A 17,061-nucleotide genomic window follows, 5' to 3' on the forward strand; every position below is an offset into this window, starting at 1 on the left:
GGCTCCGGGTCTTCATTAACGTGCATGCCTGCTAATTAAATGTGCCAGCACTAGATTCAACACACATATCCTCACAATCTTCTAAAGATCAAGGCTGTTGGTTCTCTTTGATACTGTGCAACACCAGGTTTCAGCTCTGGATTAGGATGCGCAGGGCCCATTTCAAAATTATGTTTGGGGCTCCCTTGCCTGCGGCTGAAAAACCTGTCAGCATACGTTACCAACAACATGCATTTATCTGGTTTATTTTTAGGTTTTCAATAACAAAAAGGCATTGGAAAAAAATGGTACATAATTATTTTAGGTTTAAGCCCTGACAGTTGGTGAAGTATCCCCAGAGCACGTTTTTTAACACAAACAATATATTATGAGGAATTATAAGAATTTATTCATTTCACCATAGATAAAGGACCTCCGCTGGGGAGGCAGATGTATGGTTCATAGATTATTATGTTTTCAAATGCAGATTTCTATGTGTAATTTCCCTTATTTCATTGTTGATTTTGCATAACATGAGCCCCACCTTGTACTCCATTAATGGTAATACATACATAAGCAGGGTAACTTATGGCTGTGATAGGTCAACCCCCTGAGTTAGAGGTCTGTCTTTGGACAGCAAATCTATACTTAAAGTGGTACAGCCTTTTTAGCTTGTGAAGACCTGTGTGTTTCTAGGGAGAAGGTGTATAAAGTCAGCCCTGCCCTGTGACTTCTCTCTGTATCAATAGGGCTGTAAATTATCAAGAGGCAGGTTTATTGGGCGCTGCTCAAAAGAACAAACAAAGACAGACAGCAGGGAAACTGAACCCTAAACGAACACGTGAGAAACAATAGTGCAATTCGTATGTCAGAGTCACAGGTGTGCCGTCATCTCCCTCCTCCCATCCCCTGCCGCTCCAACCAAGGAGTGATTGCCCATTTCAACTGAAAGAGTTCAAATACCATGGCACCAGCCCTTCAAAGTTTCAAGCACTTAGATTTTTGATCCTAAGCAAAAAGCTACAATTCTTAATTTCAAATTGTATTGAAAATGCACATAATTTTCGTTCATAGTATTTACGATACACTGTAGTTTAAACAATGTGTAAAAAGGTTTCGAAAAGATAAACAGAATGCTTTAGGAATGTGCAGTATACTTTAGGACAGCACTGAACATTTATATAAGTGCAAAAGAGAAGGATTTGGTTTTGTGAATTTGAGAATCAAATAGCGAAAGTCCCAAAAATCATGCATTTTCTTGGGTACAAAAATATACGAATATGTGCAATGTTAATAGCCAATCTTGTATCTGGTAATAGATATTTTCTGTACCTTGATGTCCGGCTTCTCTTCTTGAAGGTCTCTTTGGACAGACATGTTCGGTGACTCCGTCTGAGCATTTCGATGTCTGGTGTCGACCGACAGTTTGAAATTCTAAAGAATGGAAAGAGCGGAAAAACTTCTCACCATTTTCTTTTTCCTCATTTCGCGATTCACATGACTTTGATTCTCGCACTTGGTCAAGTTGATGCATTACATTTACCAAGGGTTAGTCTGAATGTAATCATTTCTGTTTGACACTAATTTAACACCCTTCTTCATAAATCTATTCAAATTTACCTCAGAAGCCTACACATTTGCATGATGTGGCTACTTGTATGAAGGTAAAGAACTTCAGATGAGTTAAGTGTGATTGTACATCCCTATTCATCAATTCACATATGATATAATATGATATGGCATTTATAACGTGCCTCTACAAAAATGTTTCTAGGCACCACAAGACAAGGGAGGAAAGACAGAGGGACGGCAAGACAAATGATCTTACTAAGCCTTGTGTCATGCAGATCGTGCAAGTGCGACAAAGAGAAGTGTAGGGGTCAGGGAGAGGCGGAAGTGCAAGGAAGAGTGTAGGGTAATGTGCAATCAGGACTGCATGACTCTGAGTAAGTGCAGCCAGGGCAACACAGCCCTGGGTATGTTCAAGGAGGCAGGGGGGCTATAGGGGTTACGTTACAGCCCCTAAGTGCGCGGTAGGCCAGGAGACAGTGCAAGAAAGACTGGTCATGGAAGAGCCTGATACCCAGTGAGACTTTGAGAGTGACAAGCGAGCAGTCAGCACAGCAGACAGGTAAGTCAGGAAGGAAGTGAGAGAGAGAAGGCAGAGGAGAAAAGGAGGGTCTTGAGCTGCTTCTGGAACTTCAAGTGGTCTGGCTCAAGTCTGAGAGGGACAGGGAGGCCATTCCAGAGGGAGGCACCTTCAGAGCAGAGAGATCTACCCCCCACTCTCAGCCTAGTCTGACCCTCAAAGAGTTGGAGGTAGCTGAGCGGACGGCTCTAGGAGGAAGGTATTTCGGAAGAGAGGGTTGGATGTAGTGCAGGCCCCGGGCCCCAGAAAGCCTTCTGTGCGAGGGTCTTGAACTTGATCCTTGCAGCCACCGGGAGCCAGTGGAGAGATTTCAGGGCTGGAGAGACACGGTCCCTGGGCTTGAGGCCAAGGATAAATATCACAGTCGTGTTCTGGATTAGTTGCAGGGGGCAAAGAGTAGAGGTAAGGAGACTGAGAAAGAGGTTGCAGTAGTCCAGCCAGAACAGCAGGGCTCTGGAGACAGTGATCTTCTGGGGGAAAGTGAGAAAAGGTAACATGGGGTTGGGCAACATGTTTGTGCCACCTAAAATTACTTTCTGCATTGTATGCTGCTGCCGCCCTGTAACATGGGGTTGGGGCAACATGTTTGTGCCACCTAAAATGACTATCTGCATTTGTATGCTGCTGCTGCCGCCCTGCAACTGGGGGTTAGGCAACATGTATGTTTTTCTGCTAGCAGTTATGCAACTAAGTAAGCCTTCTGTAACAGCGCCATGATGCCCAAGGGCTGTTGTGCACTTTATAAATGCAAATAAATAAAATAAATAAATGTCGACATTACCCTCGGCAGCAGGCTGACCCAGTCAGTAACAGCACCGGTGCCCGCGTTAAGGGACCCTCGCTTCATTCGGGCCCTTAACTTGGGCAGCGGGCGGTTACCGACAGGGTCAGCCCCCCGCGATGGGTCATATAGCCCCATTAAAGACTCTACCATCCTAAGAGGTGCCCATAAATGAGTCTGTTCTGCTTCCCTATTTGTCAGTGGGTGATGATTGATGCAGTGCTCCACTTACATGTGCTAGGTGGAAACTCATCCATGCAGCAGGCACGCGCAGTGGGTGCACCAGTAGCGTGCAAACGCAAGCCTGTGTGCATGTGCCCAGACCTTGGGATCCTCCCTAATCACTTCCTCTGAGCCCTGGTGAGCACTCACAATACTGTGTACTTGAACTTTGGCCCAAAACGCTGCCAGTCTTACCCACCAAAACCCTCCATTAACCTCCCTTTATAGCATTGCCAGACAGGCCTCTTCTGGGCACCAACAACTCCTGACATCACACCTTTGCTCCCTATCCCTCATTGAATTTTGTATTTACCTTCATGGCATCTCTAACTACGATATGCCTTTATTATAGATTCCTGGTTAGTGGACTCCTTTGGTCCTGAACGTGCATCACACATGTCCTTCCCCATAATGCATCTCCAGGCATCTTTCTTCAATGTCCGCTTCACCCCTTGACATTGTTCTCTTTCTGGTTCCCTTACCACCAAGTATTGTACCTTCTTGCTCCCTTGCTTCTCCTAATGACTAATCAGCCAAGACTGAAACCTAAACTTTCCACCTCTCCGTCCTCCCATTCACTTCCTTTGGAGCAACCTCTACTCCTTGCCCCTCCTTCTTCCTAACTGCCCCTCTCTTGTGACTTCCATCCTCTTGATCACCTGCCCCACTCCTTTTTGCATGTTTTCCCCTTGTACAGGCCACCTATCCTATCTGTTCCTCCCTAACCTCCCTCTGACCTTTACCACTGCTTGTCCATCATCCCATTTCCTCGGCATGCAGTGATTTTAACAAATTAAATTACAGACAATGCTGTAATAACGAAAATGTTATACCGAAAAATATCCAATTTCTTGTTTAAAATGTATATGGGGTGGGGTAAGGGGTTAAAACGGGTGCAGAGTGGGTTGGGGAGGATTTACAAGCATAGGAAAACGGGGACTTTGGTGGGGGGACCCCCCAAAATAAAATAAAAATAAGAAATTGGATATTTTTCGTTATAACATTTTCGTTATTACAGCATTCTTTGTAATTTACTTTGTTTGAAATCACATGAAACTAATTTTTTCCTACCCCCAAAATTATATATTCTACTGCTTTCCTCACCGATTATTCACCATTTAGCATCTAGCCTTAATTGCATACACTCACTGCAGTGTCCTCACAGACACTTTACTTTTCATCCGCTGAGCACCAGACCCGCTCACCCACACCCACCTCTCACTATTTACAGCTCTATAACCTGCACTCTACTTATGACCTATCTTCTTTGTTATCCTGCCCATTTGCATCTTGCTTTGGTCTTCCTCAAGCCCCTTGCACCATCCACCTGTGCACTGATCTCTTGGTTCGGGGATCCCCTCATCTGCCTCCTTCCCTAAACCAGGTCACCCTTCTAGTTTAATGTCCTCCAGTCTTCTCTTCAATCGTTTACCAGCACTCACATCTTACACTCCCTTCTGACCCCAAGTGCCCCTGTGTTCTTCTTCTCTCCCTCTTGCTCCACCCACTCAACTAGGACACTTTTCAGCTTAATTGCCTCACCTGCTCCAGTATTACTGACCTTTGCTCCTCCAGTATGCCACCATCCGTGTTTTCTGCACTCATGTGGCCTAGTTGTGAAACATTGTACGGCTAGGCTGTTATTTCATGGCACACTCGCCATCATCCCATCCATCCTACTCCCCTTTTATCAAATCTCCTGCAACTTTGCTTCTGTGTCTTTTCCTTAATTCATCCTGTGACCTAGGTGTCTCTCTCTTAGACTCACTCACAATCTCTACTCCTTTGTTCATTCTTAAACATTTGTCAAATCTCTGAATTTAGCTTTCCCCTTCTCGTTGACTCATCCTGTGAACCGGCTATCTCCCTCTTAACATAGTCACCCGGTCTAGGCCACATCCATTTCGGCTTTCTTGTCCTTTGTTCATGTTCTCATTGTTCATCATTCCATTTTGCTCTTGCCACTCTCCACTTGGATCAGAACTCACTTCCACCGCCCACCTCACCCTACTCTGGTGTGCTACTCCTCTCCTTCTCTATTGCACTCATTCTTTCTTACCCTTTCCTCCTTTATAACCCTGGCCTTTCTCCCTATCACTACATGGCTACTGTGGTGCTCCCTTCCAAAGTTGGTAACCTTTGACAGTTCTATTCTATGCCTGTTTACTTTGTCCAGTCGTTTACTATAGGACGTTTTCAAACTAATCTAAACTTTTCTAAAGTATTGAAGATTGTTACTTACCTGTAAATAATTGATTACTACTTTAAGTTGGTGTCTTGTGTCCCATCGGGGTCACTTTACTGTTTGTAATGATCTCTTTTTAATTTTGAGTACTTACCCTTCATGTGTTTCTTGAATATATCATCAATAATATATTCTCTTGAAATCCTTTTATTTTCTGCTTATCTGAATGCAATCAGTAATGTACTAATACTCCTCACCCCTCCTGCCACATTAGGAAACATGTTCTTGTAACTTTATGTGTTGTGTAGGCCACCATTTCTTTGGTTTTTATAAAAAGAAATAGCAATGACACAGTTTTACAGTTGTATTTAAGGTCATTAAAATTTCATAGAAACAGACCCAGCCAGCACATCCTCGCCCTAAGGAAAAGTGGCCATCTAAAAATAAAGTGAATGGCATCATCCTTTACATTGAAGTAGTCTGGACCCAAACCTCCACCACCTGGCTTCCAACAAACTGTAACCATTGCCAATGGTACACTATTTTTCTTACGAACAGACACTTAGAAGACGGAGAGACTCCTCGCCCTCTTTTCAGAATAATATGGGTTTGTTTTGCGCATCCTTTCTCTAACATTTCTCTATAGTGTTTAATCAGTCTGTTTTTCATCTCACGCATGCGCGGCTATACTATTTACATAGATTTCTGCACGGCATCCTTCCACAAATATATGGGTGCGGTTTGCTCATCCTTTTTGCTGCACTCCTTTATAAGATTGATTTTTGTTTCAAATTTTTTTGTGTTTTTTTAGAATCTATTCATTTTAAATAGTCTGATTTCCATCTCGCGCATGCGCGGCTATATTATTTACATGGATTTCTGACGCCGGCTGTCCCTTGTCGTCAGATCCATGACGTGTTCCTATCAAAAAGCCAATTACACGCATGCGCGGGCAGACGTTTTTTCTGACGTGCATGTTCCTTCATACGTCACTCCTAAATTAGGTATTTAAGAAGGCCCGCCATGAGTGAGCCGCATCCTCCAGCTGCGGGATGTGGTTCACCATGGTTCCTTCGACGGATTCCTTGTACCGAATCAAGTAAGTTCTAGGGCGTATTCTGACAATCTTGCCAGCCCGCTCCGTTTCCTTTTGGCATTCTGTCTAATCTCCACTTTCCCTCTACAGATGACTAGTTTTATCCGCTGAACGGGCAGTGTACTATCCTCTGAGAGATCCCTCTCCTCCATTAATCCATCTTCTATGACTTACTCAGCACCTGATGTAAGTAGAGACTTGTTCTCCGTCTCTTACTACCACTCAGTTTTACTCAGTTGTTTACACATGTTCCATTTCTTCTTTAACATAGAGACGAGTGATTTCTCCAAAGCATCCGCTTTTCGTACCCTGGACTACCCTTCTCTACAACTATGTTGCCACGATAGTTGGTAAGTTATATCTTATCTTACCATCCTTTTTATTATGATCTACCTCTTGGGACCCCCACTCAAGAATAGACTATTTCTCTTTGCAGACTAGATTGGTCAGAGGATTATATTACGACTCCCTCACTAGTGATTCTACTGTAGCAAAAAATAGTTGACTGCATTTCTCTAATATCACCATTCTGGATGGACATACTTGACACTAAACGAGTTACATCTTGCATCTAATTTATGTAGGATTGAACTGAGACTGTAATGAATGATTGCATTGAAATCGTAATGTACAATATGCAGGTAAATGTATATGCAGTTATACTAAGATGTATTTTTCTCTATTTTATTTCTAGAACTTTGTGAAATATGTTTTTGCCCCTGAAGAAGAGTTTATACTCGAAACGCGTTGGGCCTAAAAATATTGTATAAATAAATTTGCTGATTGTTTTTGATATAAATCTTGTGAGTTGGGTATTTACTCCTACTGCCCAACCAACCGAACTACGGATTGCATTTTATGTTATGAAATTGGTTATATATATATATATATATAAAAACATTGAATTTCTGATCTGCTCCACAGATACTGGATAGTGCGCAGGGGACGGGAGTTCCTAAATCCCTAGGAACAACCACACTTTATTCTCTCACTTATCCATCCTAGTTGCCAAGGTTGAGTTTTTTTCCCCCGCACCTCAAACATTCTTTAATTTCAAAAAGGTTACTTGAAACACATCTTGTTAAATCCTTTTCCAAAACATAGGTGTGCCCTGGTGTTTTTGCTTATTTGCTTAAACCTAGATTGTCCCAGAGCTTAATAATTACTATGTTCAAGAGTAGCAGTCTGTAACTAGCGTAGTGGCTGAAGCACTCGAAAATGTGCGTATTTCGGCCAGAGCGGTTCTATACTTCTCTAACCAAGGAGAACGCAAATTCCCAGGAAAACCGATTCAAGTAAAACTGGGATGCTTGAAGTACTATTAGGCAAACCTGGTATCGTCTACAAAAACATGTTCTCCCACCCTGTCTCCACTGAGATTCTATCCCCAGCTCCCCACACATCAGCACCATAAGCTGAATATGACCCTGCTTGTGCATCGAACGCTTACTTTGCTGGCCAAACAATCTTTCCAAGAAACTGGATTGCAAAACTCCCCATCATCCCACTTCACTGTGCCCGAGTCAAGAAACATTTTAAAATGTGTTTGTTACAACTTGCCCTCGTGTTTATATATACCAACAGATAATCAAAATTGAAGTCTATCAAATCAATAGCAGAAACATACATGAATTCTAGAAGAGATTGTCCAATGTGCGATGTTATCACTGGAGAGATAGTTCTTACAGACCATAGGACAACATTAAATGGCATGCCTGCAGACAAGTTTCCACATCACAGGTCCGGACCCCAGCTCAATTGCACAGCCACCAGAATATACTAATATAGGCACATAACCCTAATATAACTAAAATATGAGTTTCAACTGGTGATCAAAGATGAGGACAGCAGCTTACAGGTAAAAATATTAACCAAAGAAATTGGGATTGGATTGCTTCTCAGGTGCAGCACAGTGGTTGTTCTCTAGCTGATTCACTTTGCATTCAGTGTACAAACCTGTGAAGGTGAGGACCTTCTAGCTGAGTTTCAGCACCTAGTTGAAAATGTAGACTACCACAATGGCAAAAACATTTGTCTCTGCATCAACAAGATGGTGCTATCTGGGTTGCTGAGGTAACGCCACATTCCCTTCCATTTCCAAGAAAGTACAGAAGGAATCATTTACTTTTCACCAGACCTGTCAAAATAGTGAAAACTAAAGTAGGAAAAGAGCAAGCATTTTTTTTCATTGGTACACAAATGTGTGTGCATAACCCATCAGAAGCTCAGATCATAGGCTTTTCCTACCGGTATAAGCCCTGTAGAGGAACAGCCAAATGCCTCTGCAGAAAGTCCCGACACCCTACTGCTGATATGTTGGAAGCCTGAACCTGTACCTTGTTTGACACCAGGAGTTGTGACCATACCGCGACGAGTGTTCGAGAAAAGGTATCCATTAAGAAAAACATACCAGATGTATGGCCAAAGGGATGACAGTCTCTTGGAAGAGATCCTGGAAGGAATATGAAAATGAGAGAAAGAGAAGTTGGTGACGTCAAAAGAAGTGATAGTGACACACTAAGAAGATAAGAAGAAGAAGATGCATGTACCTTATAGAAGTTGATGATGAAATAAGGGATTGAGTGAACATTCATATGCAAAGAGAAGATTGCATGTGTGTGTGACGCATTTCAGAAAATACAAGCCGTTCAATGAATGTACAGACACAGCAACGGTTATCTGTTCTCAAAGGCAGAAAACGCAAGAAGCCCAATCACCCCTTGATTAAAGTACAAGGAAAGAACACCATGCGTGCCAAGTTTAATAATTCAAGACACTTAAATGCTATAAATGGGCTGAATTGTGGTCTCCTGTCACGTGAACCAAGGATTGAAATAGGAGATGGGCATGCCGACCAGAACTGAGATAAGCGTGTACCCATACTCCCTTTTATTCCCAAGAGAAGAGAAACTACTGCAAGGCCAAGTTCAAAGACAGTCTGCATGGCAGAAGGCATGGCCGATGAGAAATGTGGGGCTAATTGGATGGAAAGCAAAAGTCATGTCCACCCCTGGCACCTTGGTCTGAGTTTATGTGCTGCTAGTGAGACAAATGTTCCAGACAAGGCACGAGCATGCCAATCAATTATAGGAGGCCACATAACAAAGGGCCTTATAGTTTAAGAACCAATAGGATTCTGTGTACTTAATAAGTGTTGAGAATGACTTGCAATAGAGGCAGGCTTAATTTGTCCACCTGATAGTAGATGTCCTATCACAACCCGTCCCAGTATAGAAAGTGTAATTAGATGTTCCCTTTAAGCCAACCACAACCCCCATAGGTTTTTCTTATTTGCCATGTAGTATGACATCACTTATGATGAATTTTTAGTATAAAGATTGTGTTTGTGTGATTTGCACTGAGAGAATACGATCGGAAGTCTGTTGTAACTCCCTCTTTTAGACAATTGATAATAAAACAGTTGAATGAGACTTTGCCAACTTCCTGAGTCAGTCTGATTATTTGATGTAAAAGTTATTCTGCATCCCATCCATTGCATGACGTGTTACTGATTAAGGACCATAGGTTCAGCCCACATTCAGAGCAAGTTGTTTGCACCTTGAGCCTTTTCTATGCTCTACCTACTCCCTTCCCCGGCATCAAATATCTTCATAATTGTAAACATACATGCCACTTAACACACCACACTGATGCTGCCTTTACCTCTGTCTCATTGACGTCCACTAAGCATTGAGTTCAATGCTGGCTTTGTTGACCACCATGAAAATGGAAGAGGGGTTGTGCCAAAAATCTTCGCTGCCATTTCCAGGAGGGCATCTTAACAGTAGTTTTTTTTTCTTTCTGGTTAAAGAAAACAGACTGCAAGCTCCACCTGGCTATCCTTCATCCTCAAATAACTTGGTGCTGAGTTCCCCCGGATGCTACCCTGGGTACTAAGGGTGATGAAGCCCTAAATGGAGCAGTGCACTGGTTGATAATGGCCTTTACCCTTCCATAATGTTCATCACTTTGATCAGGCAATCACCTCAATCTGGCTGGCAGCTACTGGCTGGGACAGTTCAACACCTCAGGATTCATCACTATATTTCTTTTCCTTTGGATTTGACTCTAACCTGTTGCTGCAAAATCCACCACTGCAAAAAGGAAAGCACCAGAAAACACATCTTCTCGGCCACCACCCCAAGACTATGAAATCTCCTCCGTGTCAGCATCAGACTCACCCCCATGCACTCGAAAATGTGAGTATTTCATCCAGAGCGGCTCTATACTTCTCTAACCAAGGAGAACTCCATATTTTAGTAAAACACAATACAATTTCTAGCATAGCAAATTCCCAGGTAACCCGATTCAAGTAATACCGGGATGCTTGCTGTACTTTTAGGAAAACCTGGTATCTTCTACCAAAAACACATTCTCCTACACTGTCTCCCCGCTTCGTCTTGCTAGAAAAGAACTCAAGACCCACCTCTTCAAGGAGCCTCTCCTACTCAACACCTAGGCCATCACGTTGCCCCTCACGCCACCTGACTTGCTAGACACTGGCAGCCCCTCTCCACCCCACTATTCGGTACAGATGTGCCCCTCTGTATCCTACCCACGCTGTATATCTGTTCTGATGTTACCTCTGAAAAGCTCTCCATTATACATCTGTATTGTTGTATACCTCTTTAAAGCGATCCATTGCTTCTGGAAGCTAATATCATGACCCCGCCACAGTGCTATTGCTATCGTGTCCAGTGTCCCCCCAGGCGGGGGTGGTCGACCCATGTTTTCCATTTAGGGGCCTTCCCCTTCTCACAGCTTTGGAGGTTGCTGTAGCGACTGGACGCTCGCAAAACAGGCAGATGTCACGCCGCAGCTATGCGTTCCACCTCAGTGCTGACTGTGGCTCCCAATGGTCACATGACCGGCTGCGTTCACTCCAACACGCACGGCCCGCCTACTTAAGCACCATAAAGTTCAACCAGACACAGGCATGCACGCTTCTGACTGAAGTTAGTGCAGTTTTGTTACCTGCCACATTGTCTGTGCTACGATCCTGTGTTCTACTATTTTCGGATTGCCTTTTGTCTTGTGAATTGGTACTTTCGCTGCCCACCTGGTAATTGACCTGAACTTTCCACTCCAGACTCCTTTGCCTTGTGATTTGGTTCCTTTGCTGCCCGTACGGTAATTGACCCGAACTGTTTGTCCATCAGATTGTTTTGGATCTGCCCTCTTGTTTGCTTACCTAGTTCTATGAACTACCTTGCTGCTTGTGGAGTGACTCTGAACTTCCCGATTTGTTGACTACCTTGATAATTAGAAGCTAATCCTTCTCCCTATGATTTGGAACTAACACAGTGAACAGACCTTATGACGCCTTGCTGTTGCCAAATAGTGCACCATCCGTCGTTACTCCGTCCTCGTGCCACCTGGGTTTGTAGGCCCTTACTAACCCACTTTAACCCCTCAACCTTCTCTGCCTTTGTTTGCCTTTTCCTTGGATGATTGGACTTTCTTCAGTACCCTCCTTCACCCTTTGCCATCCACATAGCCTACTTTACTGCAAACAAGAGAAGGTCCTTTTGCTTTCACGTGGACTTGGACTTTATTATTGTAGATGCACAACTACTAGCTCTAGGTATATTGTTGGAATATTTTAGTAGCGCCTGTGATTTACACTATCTTTTTTGTTATTTGTTTAGATATTTTATGAAGCCCCGCCCCCTCAGAGGACAAGCTTCTACTTAACCAGCAGCCAGCGCGCATTTCACACGCATGCATTTCCAAGTGTGCTTCAAGTGTGCTGTCTGCTGTTTGCTGGGTCGCTCCAGCACCAGCAACCAGCCAGTAGCTTACACACTTTAAAATCACAGCGCTTTCCCTCTCATCGGTCGTGTTAGTTTTCCCCTTGCATCCGTGTGGTTTTTCTGCATGTAATGTCATTTGTATTACAGGTCTGAAATATTATCAGGGGCGGACTGGCCTATCTGCCATTCTGCCACCTGCTGAATCAAAATGGACCTTGGATGGCCTTTGGGCTGATTTTATAAGCCACTCTGGGGCCGGTTTTATGGGCCACATTAATATCAATGGAGCTGGGCTGGATTTTTGTAACTGAAGTTGTACTTGTTACGTTGCCTCACACAGCCTTTCAACAGCTCGCTGCATAGCGGCAAACTGATGTATTTATGATTAGAATGCACACAGTGTCAGTCGGAGAATATCATCAAAGAAAAGTTAACACTTAATAAGTGTTAACTTTGCTTTCTTGATGCATCAATAGCATGAGTCAAGGTGCTGCCAGTGCCCCAGCCATCCACTGGCTTGGTGCCAGCCAGGCAGCTTCATATTCTCTTCGAGGACACCAACAATTCCTGTAATAGGGGGTGGGCTCTACATCAATTTTTCTTTTGCCTGCCTTGGGTGGGGGGCAGGGCAGGGCTGACCCGGGGATGACTCTTGAGCCTCTCCCTCTCAGGGCAGGGCAACGGGGCCTGTTGATATGAAGCAGGCTGGCAGTGGCAGCCTATCATGCTCAAGAAGCCTGGGCCGACATGCGCATTGGTGTGTTGCTGGGTGCCACACCCAGCACAATGCGCAGAAATTCAAAAGCAAGTGTTGATGACAGAGGAGGGAGCATACCTCAAGCAAAGCACACCTGACAACGACGAGGGGCCTATTCGAGCTGCCTGGTCCAGTCGTAAACTGCAATGAAGAGTTTCTGGAGACAGCATTTGTGCAAGTGGGTTACATACAGTAAGTAATCAAAACATAAAATTGAATGGTCCAGCGGGGGTCGGGAGTCGGAGAAGAGGCAGTCACTCTGAACGAGAACAGTCAAGTGAAGGCTTTGTAATTAATTGTTACTATCTGTTAGTCGAGAAAGGGCCAGAGCACTGCCACTCAGTCAGTGTGTGTCACGGCCGTGCAATTAGCAGTGCATGACTAACAACACATGGAATTCAAACCAAAAGGGGATGTTTGAGAATAGACAAAAACAAATATGAAAATAAATCACATATCCAATCAGACTAAATGAGTGTCTTTTGAATGAAGATCAGGTTTCCTCAAACACCTGTTGCAGGCAGCAGCATCCCTCCCATCCATGGCATATGTTGGTGGGAGCATGAGATGACTTAAACTCAATGCTGTTCCTGGCGCTGTATCCGGAGCTTGTGCGGAAGGGAGGCGTGTCGTGGTCTGCGTGGGTCATTGCTTGCAACACCTGGTTCAGTGTGGGGTAGACAGCAGTGGAGGGCCGGCCTTTGTAGTAGTCCTAGTCCTTACAAAAGTGCACCATTGGAGAGGGGAACACCAAATCCTAAAACAACCAGTTTGTGTGCATAAATGTGCACATGCAGGATTGCCAATTTGAATTAATGCCAGAACAAAACTCTTAATGTAGTGTGGACTCAGCCCACATGCAAGAGCTTCCCTGGACAGACCGGGATGCAGGGAAAAGTGAAAGGTCCTGTCCTGGTGGCGCATGCAGGGCCTAGGTAACCTGGTTGAAGTGAAGTTTTCGAAAATAGTGTCATTGTGCAGTCTTTCATTCTATTAATTGAAGCGTCGGCCTACTCCAAATTCCCATTCCCCTTTTACTTTTATCTTCCTGTCTCAACCCTCCATATTCTATCAAGCCTCGCCCCAAGTATTCAATTGAATCCAATTTCTCATAATGTGGACCCAGGGGGTGTTAGGCACCTGGCTGTCCATGCTGCTTGTCTGTGCATAAGGCGTTTATGGTGCAGCTCAGTTGGTTTGTTGGAGGCAGCCACACTGATGCTCGCTAGTGGGCACTGGGTTTCTGGTCGCAAGTCCAAGACAGCCTGCGCTTGTCTTTCCATTTTCAGATAGCCCGGGCCTTCACTTCTTTGGGGTGCTACTTGTGGGATGGCTCCACAAATGTAGGATGTCTGACTACAGTTTAGGCGAATCAGGCAGGACTGGTTCTTAAGTGGTTATCTGCTTCGGCAAAGTAAGGACAGAGTTACCAAATGTGCAGCCTAACGTATAAAACATTAATGCTGCTCTATGATGCTTCTCAGCGAAAGAGATGTTTACGCTGCTTTGAAAGGTGCTATGCTCCTGTCAGTACTGCTTTGTGTTTAAGGGATGTGAATGTGATGGTGTTCTGTGGTGAAAACACTCAGTGCAGCACAGTGGTAAAGGTATTTGATGCTACTCAGTTTTTCAGTGTTAAAAAAGCACAGTGAAGGCGGTTAATTGTAAAGGTTCGAATTGGGTGGGCCTGTGAGGGAGTGGTGATGATACAGTATTTAGGTTGCTCCAGTGTCACTATAAATATGTGTAGGAAGCTTCATGTTTTGACCTGGTCTGCCCTGGGTCTATGTTATCATACCTGCTGGCTCCTTCATGCAATGAGATTGTATGTATGTATGTCACACTTATCATGTCATGATCGAACCTCTCTGAAATCTAAGACTGAAAACAAACTGCATCCACGCCACGTGTCTCTTTTTAAACCATGAGCGAAAGCTCTTATCTTCTAAAAATGTCTGAAATTCGATATGGACAAATCGCTACAGGCCAGGACAAAACTTCATAATTTTACTTTACAGAAATGGAAATTTCCCTTGAACTGTAGTAAATATTGCTGCATGTATGTGTATTTTGTGCATGCCGGCTGACTAGGAATGTCCAATGCACAGTGCTTCTTGTAAGAGCTGATGTCCTAAATTCCGGTGTACAATTATAAGACACAGACAGTCAATTGTACTTCTTCATTAGATAAAGTGTGGCAAGCACAAGTCTGCACTATAATTTGTCAGAATGTGGTCTTTTCGCTCTCAGTCCAAACTGATGGCTTTGGAGCCTAGTGTTTGACCTTGCTTCCAAAATTTACAGCATACAGCTGTCGCATTCTGTAAACCCTAGGATTGTATTTCAGAATGTACTATATATCCAGAATATGGGGATTAAGGCAATCAGCAAAATTAATTTCATTTAAAAAAACTATCTCCCATAATGCCTTGCACACTGCTTCCTCCTTACCTTTGCAGGTCAAGGGTGGGTGAAATAAAAAGAACATTTGTGCTGGCAGACGGTTGCATTTGCTGATACCTGAGGCGGACAAACATTTAGATTGGGGATTCTCTGAGCGGCTTGAGGTATGTGGTGGCACCATGGTTGTGGTGAATTGTGGCATTGTTAAGTCATAGCTGACACTGCATGCTTGCGGACATCACCCTTTCTTGGCACCTTACCCGCAGGACTAGACCACACATAGAATAATTGTAAATCCTGACCCCTAATCCCGTGAGAGATCTATACCTAGACAGGCCCAGATGTGGTGTTAATGCATGCTTAGATTAAATACTTCTGTCTGAACATAGATTTATCACACTCTAATGCTGTCTCGACTAAGGGCTTGGTGATGCAGCTGCCCTTTGGTATTTGCTGTGATTCACGAATGTTGCAGGGCCCATCATTGCACTCGACTCCAGTGCACCCTAGCCTGTTGACCAATGCACAATAACGTATCTTTAACTGCTATTTTTCGATGTAACAATGGGGTAGGAAATACAGAGAGTGAGGAAGGAAATAAATAAGGAGGAATGGTAGAAGAGACAAAAACAAGGAGGGTAGAAGAATGGGGGCAAAGTTAAGAGGAAAGACGGTAGGGAGACAGGAAGGAAACAATGGGCCTCATTATAACTCGTCCGGTATGGAAACACCGGTGGCGGTAAACCCGCCGCCACCGTTGTTGCCATGCCGGGCGATCACATCTCCTGCAGGTAGAGGCGTCAAACCCGCCAGGTCTGACCTGGCGGGTTTAACACCGTCCACCTGCAGGCAGACGAGGAAACACCGGCACCATCACAAGATGGTGCCGGTGTTTCCATGATCCCCATCCCCTTGAGTCCTATGGGACTCAATGGGAATGGGGATTAACACCATTCCGCCTCCGGAATTCCCGGGACACCGGGGTTGTAATAGCCCGGTAATTCCAGGAGTCACGGAGGCGCAATGGTAATACGAGTCCGGCGGTAACCAGGCGGTTTTATCGCCTTGGTAACCGCCGGACTCGTAATGAGGCACAATGTCTCAGAGGCAGGAAAGGAGGAGAGTAAAGATGCCCATTAAGAAAGGGGAGAGAATGGAAGGGGAAGCAAGAAAAAAGGAAGGAACAAAAGAAAAAAGAAAGAAGAGAATCTAGAGGAAGGGAGGGAGGGATAAGGGAGTGATGGATGATGGGAGGGATTAAAGAAGGAACTGCTTGCTCATCCTAGCTTAGTCTAGTAATATAGACCAGCAGGTTGAGCGCTCGCTGGTGCTCCTGCGATCTATGCATGATCTACAGGTTGCAAGGTCAAATCCTGGCAAGGCCACCTCAGCCTTTGCTTAATCAGAGGTTGATAAGTGAGTACCAACTACTTTAGTTGGGAATGATTGTATGTAAGTATGTGCTAATTACAGTGCTTTGGCAAATGCGCTAGTTGAAGAAAAAATCATTATCAAACGCCAGGGCCATGGAAAACGAATGTTATCACTCATTTTCTCAAGTGTTTACACAAAACGTTGCGTGCAACAAACACCATTAACCCTCCATACCTAGCATTTTCTGTAAAGTTGTGAATGGACATGATTCACGGTTGAGAGTTTGAGGGCCACTTTTTTTTAGGTGAGGGCCACTTTTGTTTAGGTGTCCGGGCCCATTTCTTGTCCCTGTCTGACCCTGA

General features: G+C 44.2%; 1 protein-coding gene across 7 annotated transcripts in view; it reads right to left on the reverse strand.

The window, feature by feature from the left end:
- LOC138525572 (uncharacterized) overlaps positions 1-17,061 on the reverse strand; it is a 1,145,196-nt gene that overhangs the window by 890,685 nt on the left and 237,450 nt on the right. For all 7 annotated transcript variants that reach the window (XM_069635615.1, XM_069635611.1, XM_069635616.1 and 4 more), the window contains exon 5: positions 1,312-1,413. In XM_069635615.1, the coding sequence (XP_069491716.1) occupies positions 1,312-1,413 (102 nt within the window). The remainder of the gene's footprint in view (positions 1-1,311; positions 1,414-17,061) is intronic.

Source organism: Ambystoma mexicanum, chromosome 7p (genome assembly GCF_040938575.1).
Source record: "Ambystoma mexicanum isolate Mex_15411 chromosome 7p, UKY_AmexF1_1, whole genome shotgun sequence".
Lineage (NCBI taxonomy): Eukaryota > Metazoa > Chordata > Amphibia > Caudata > Ambystomatidae > Ambystoma > Ambystoma mexicanum.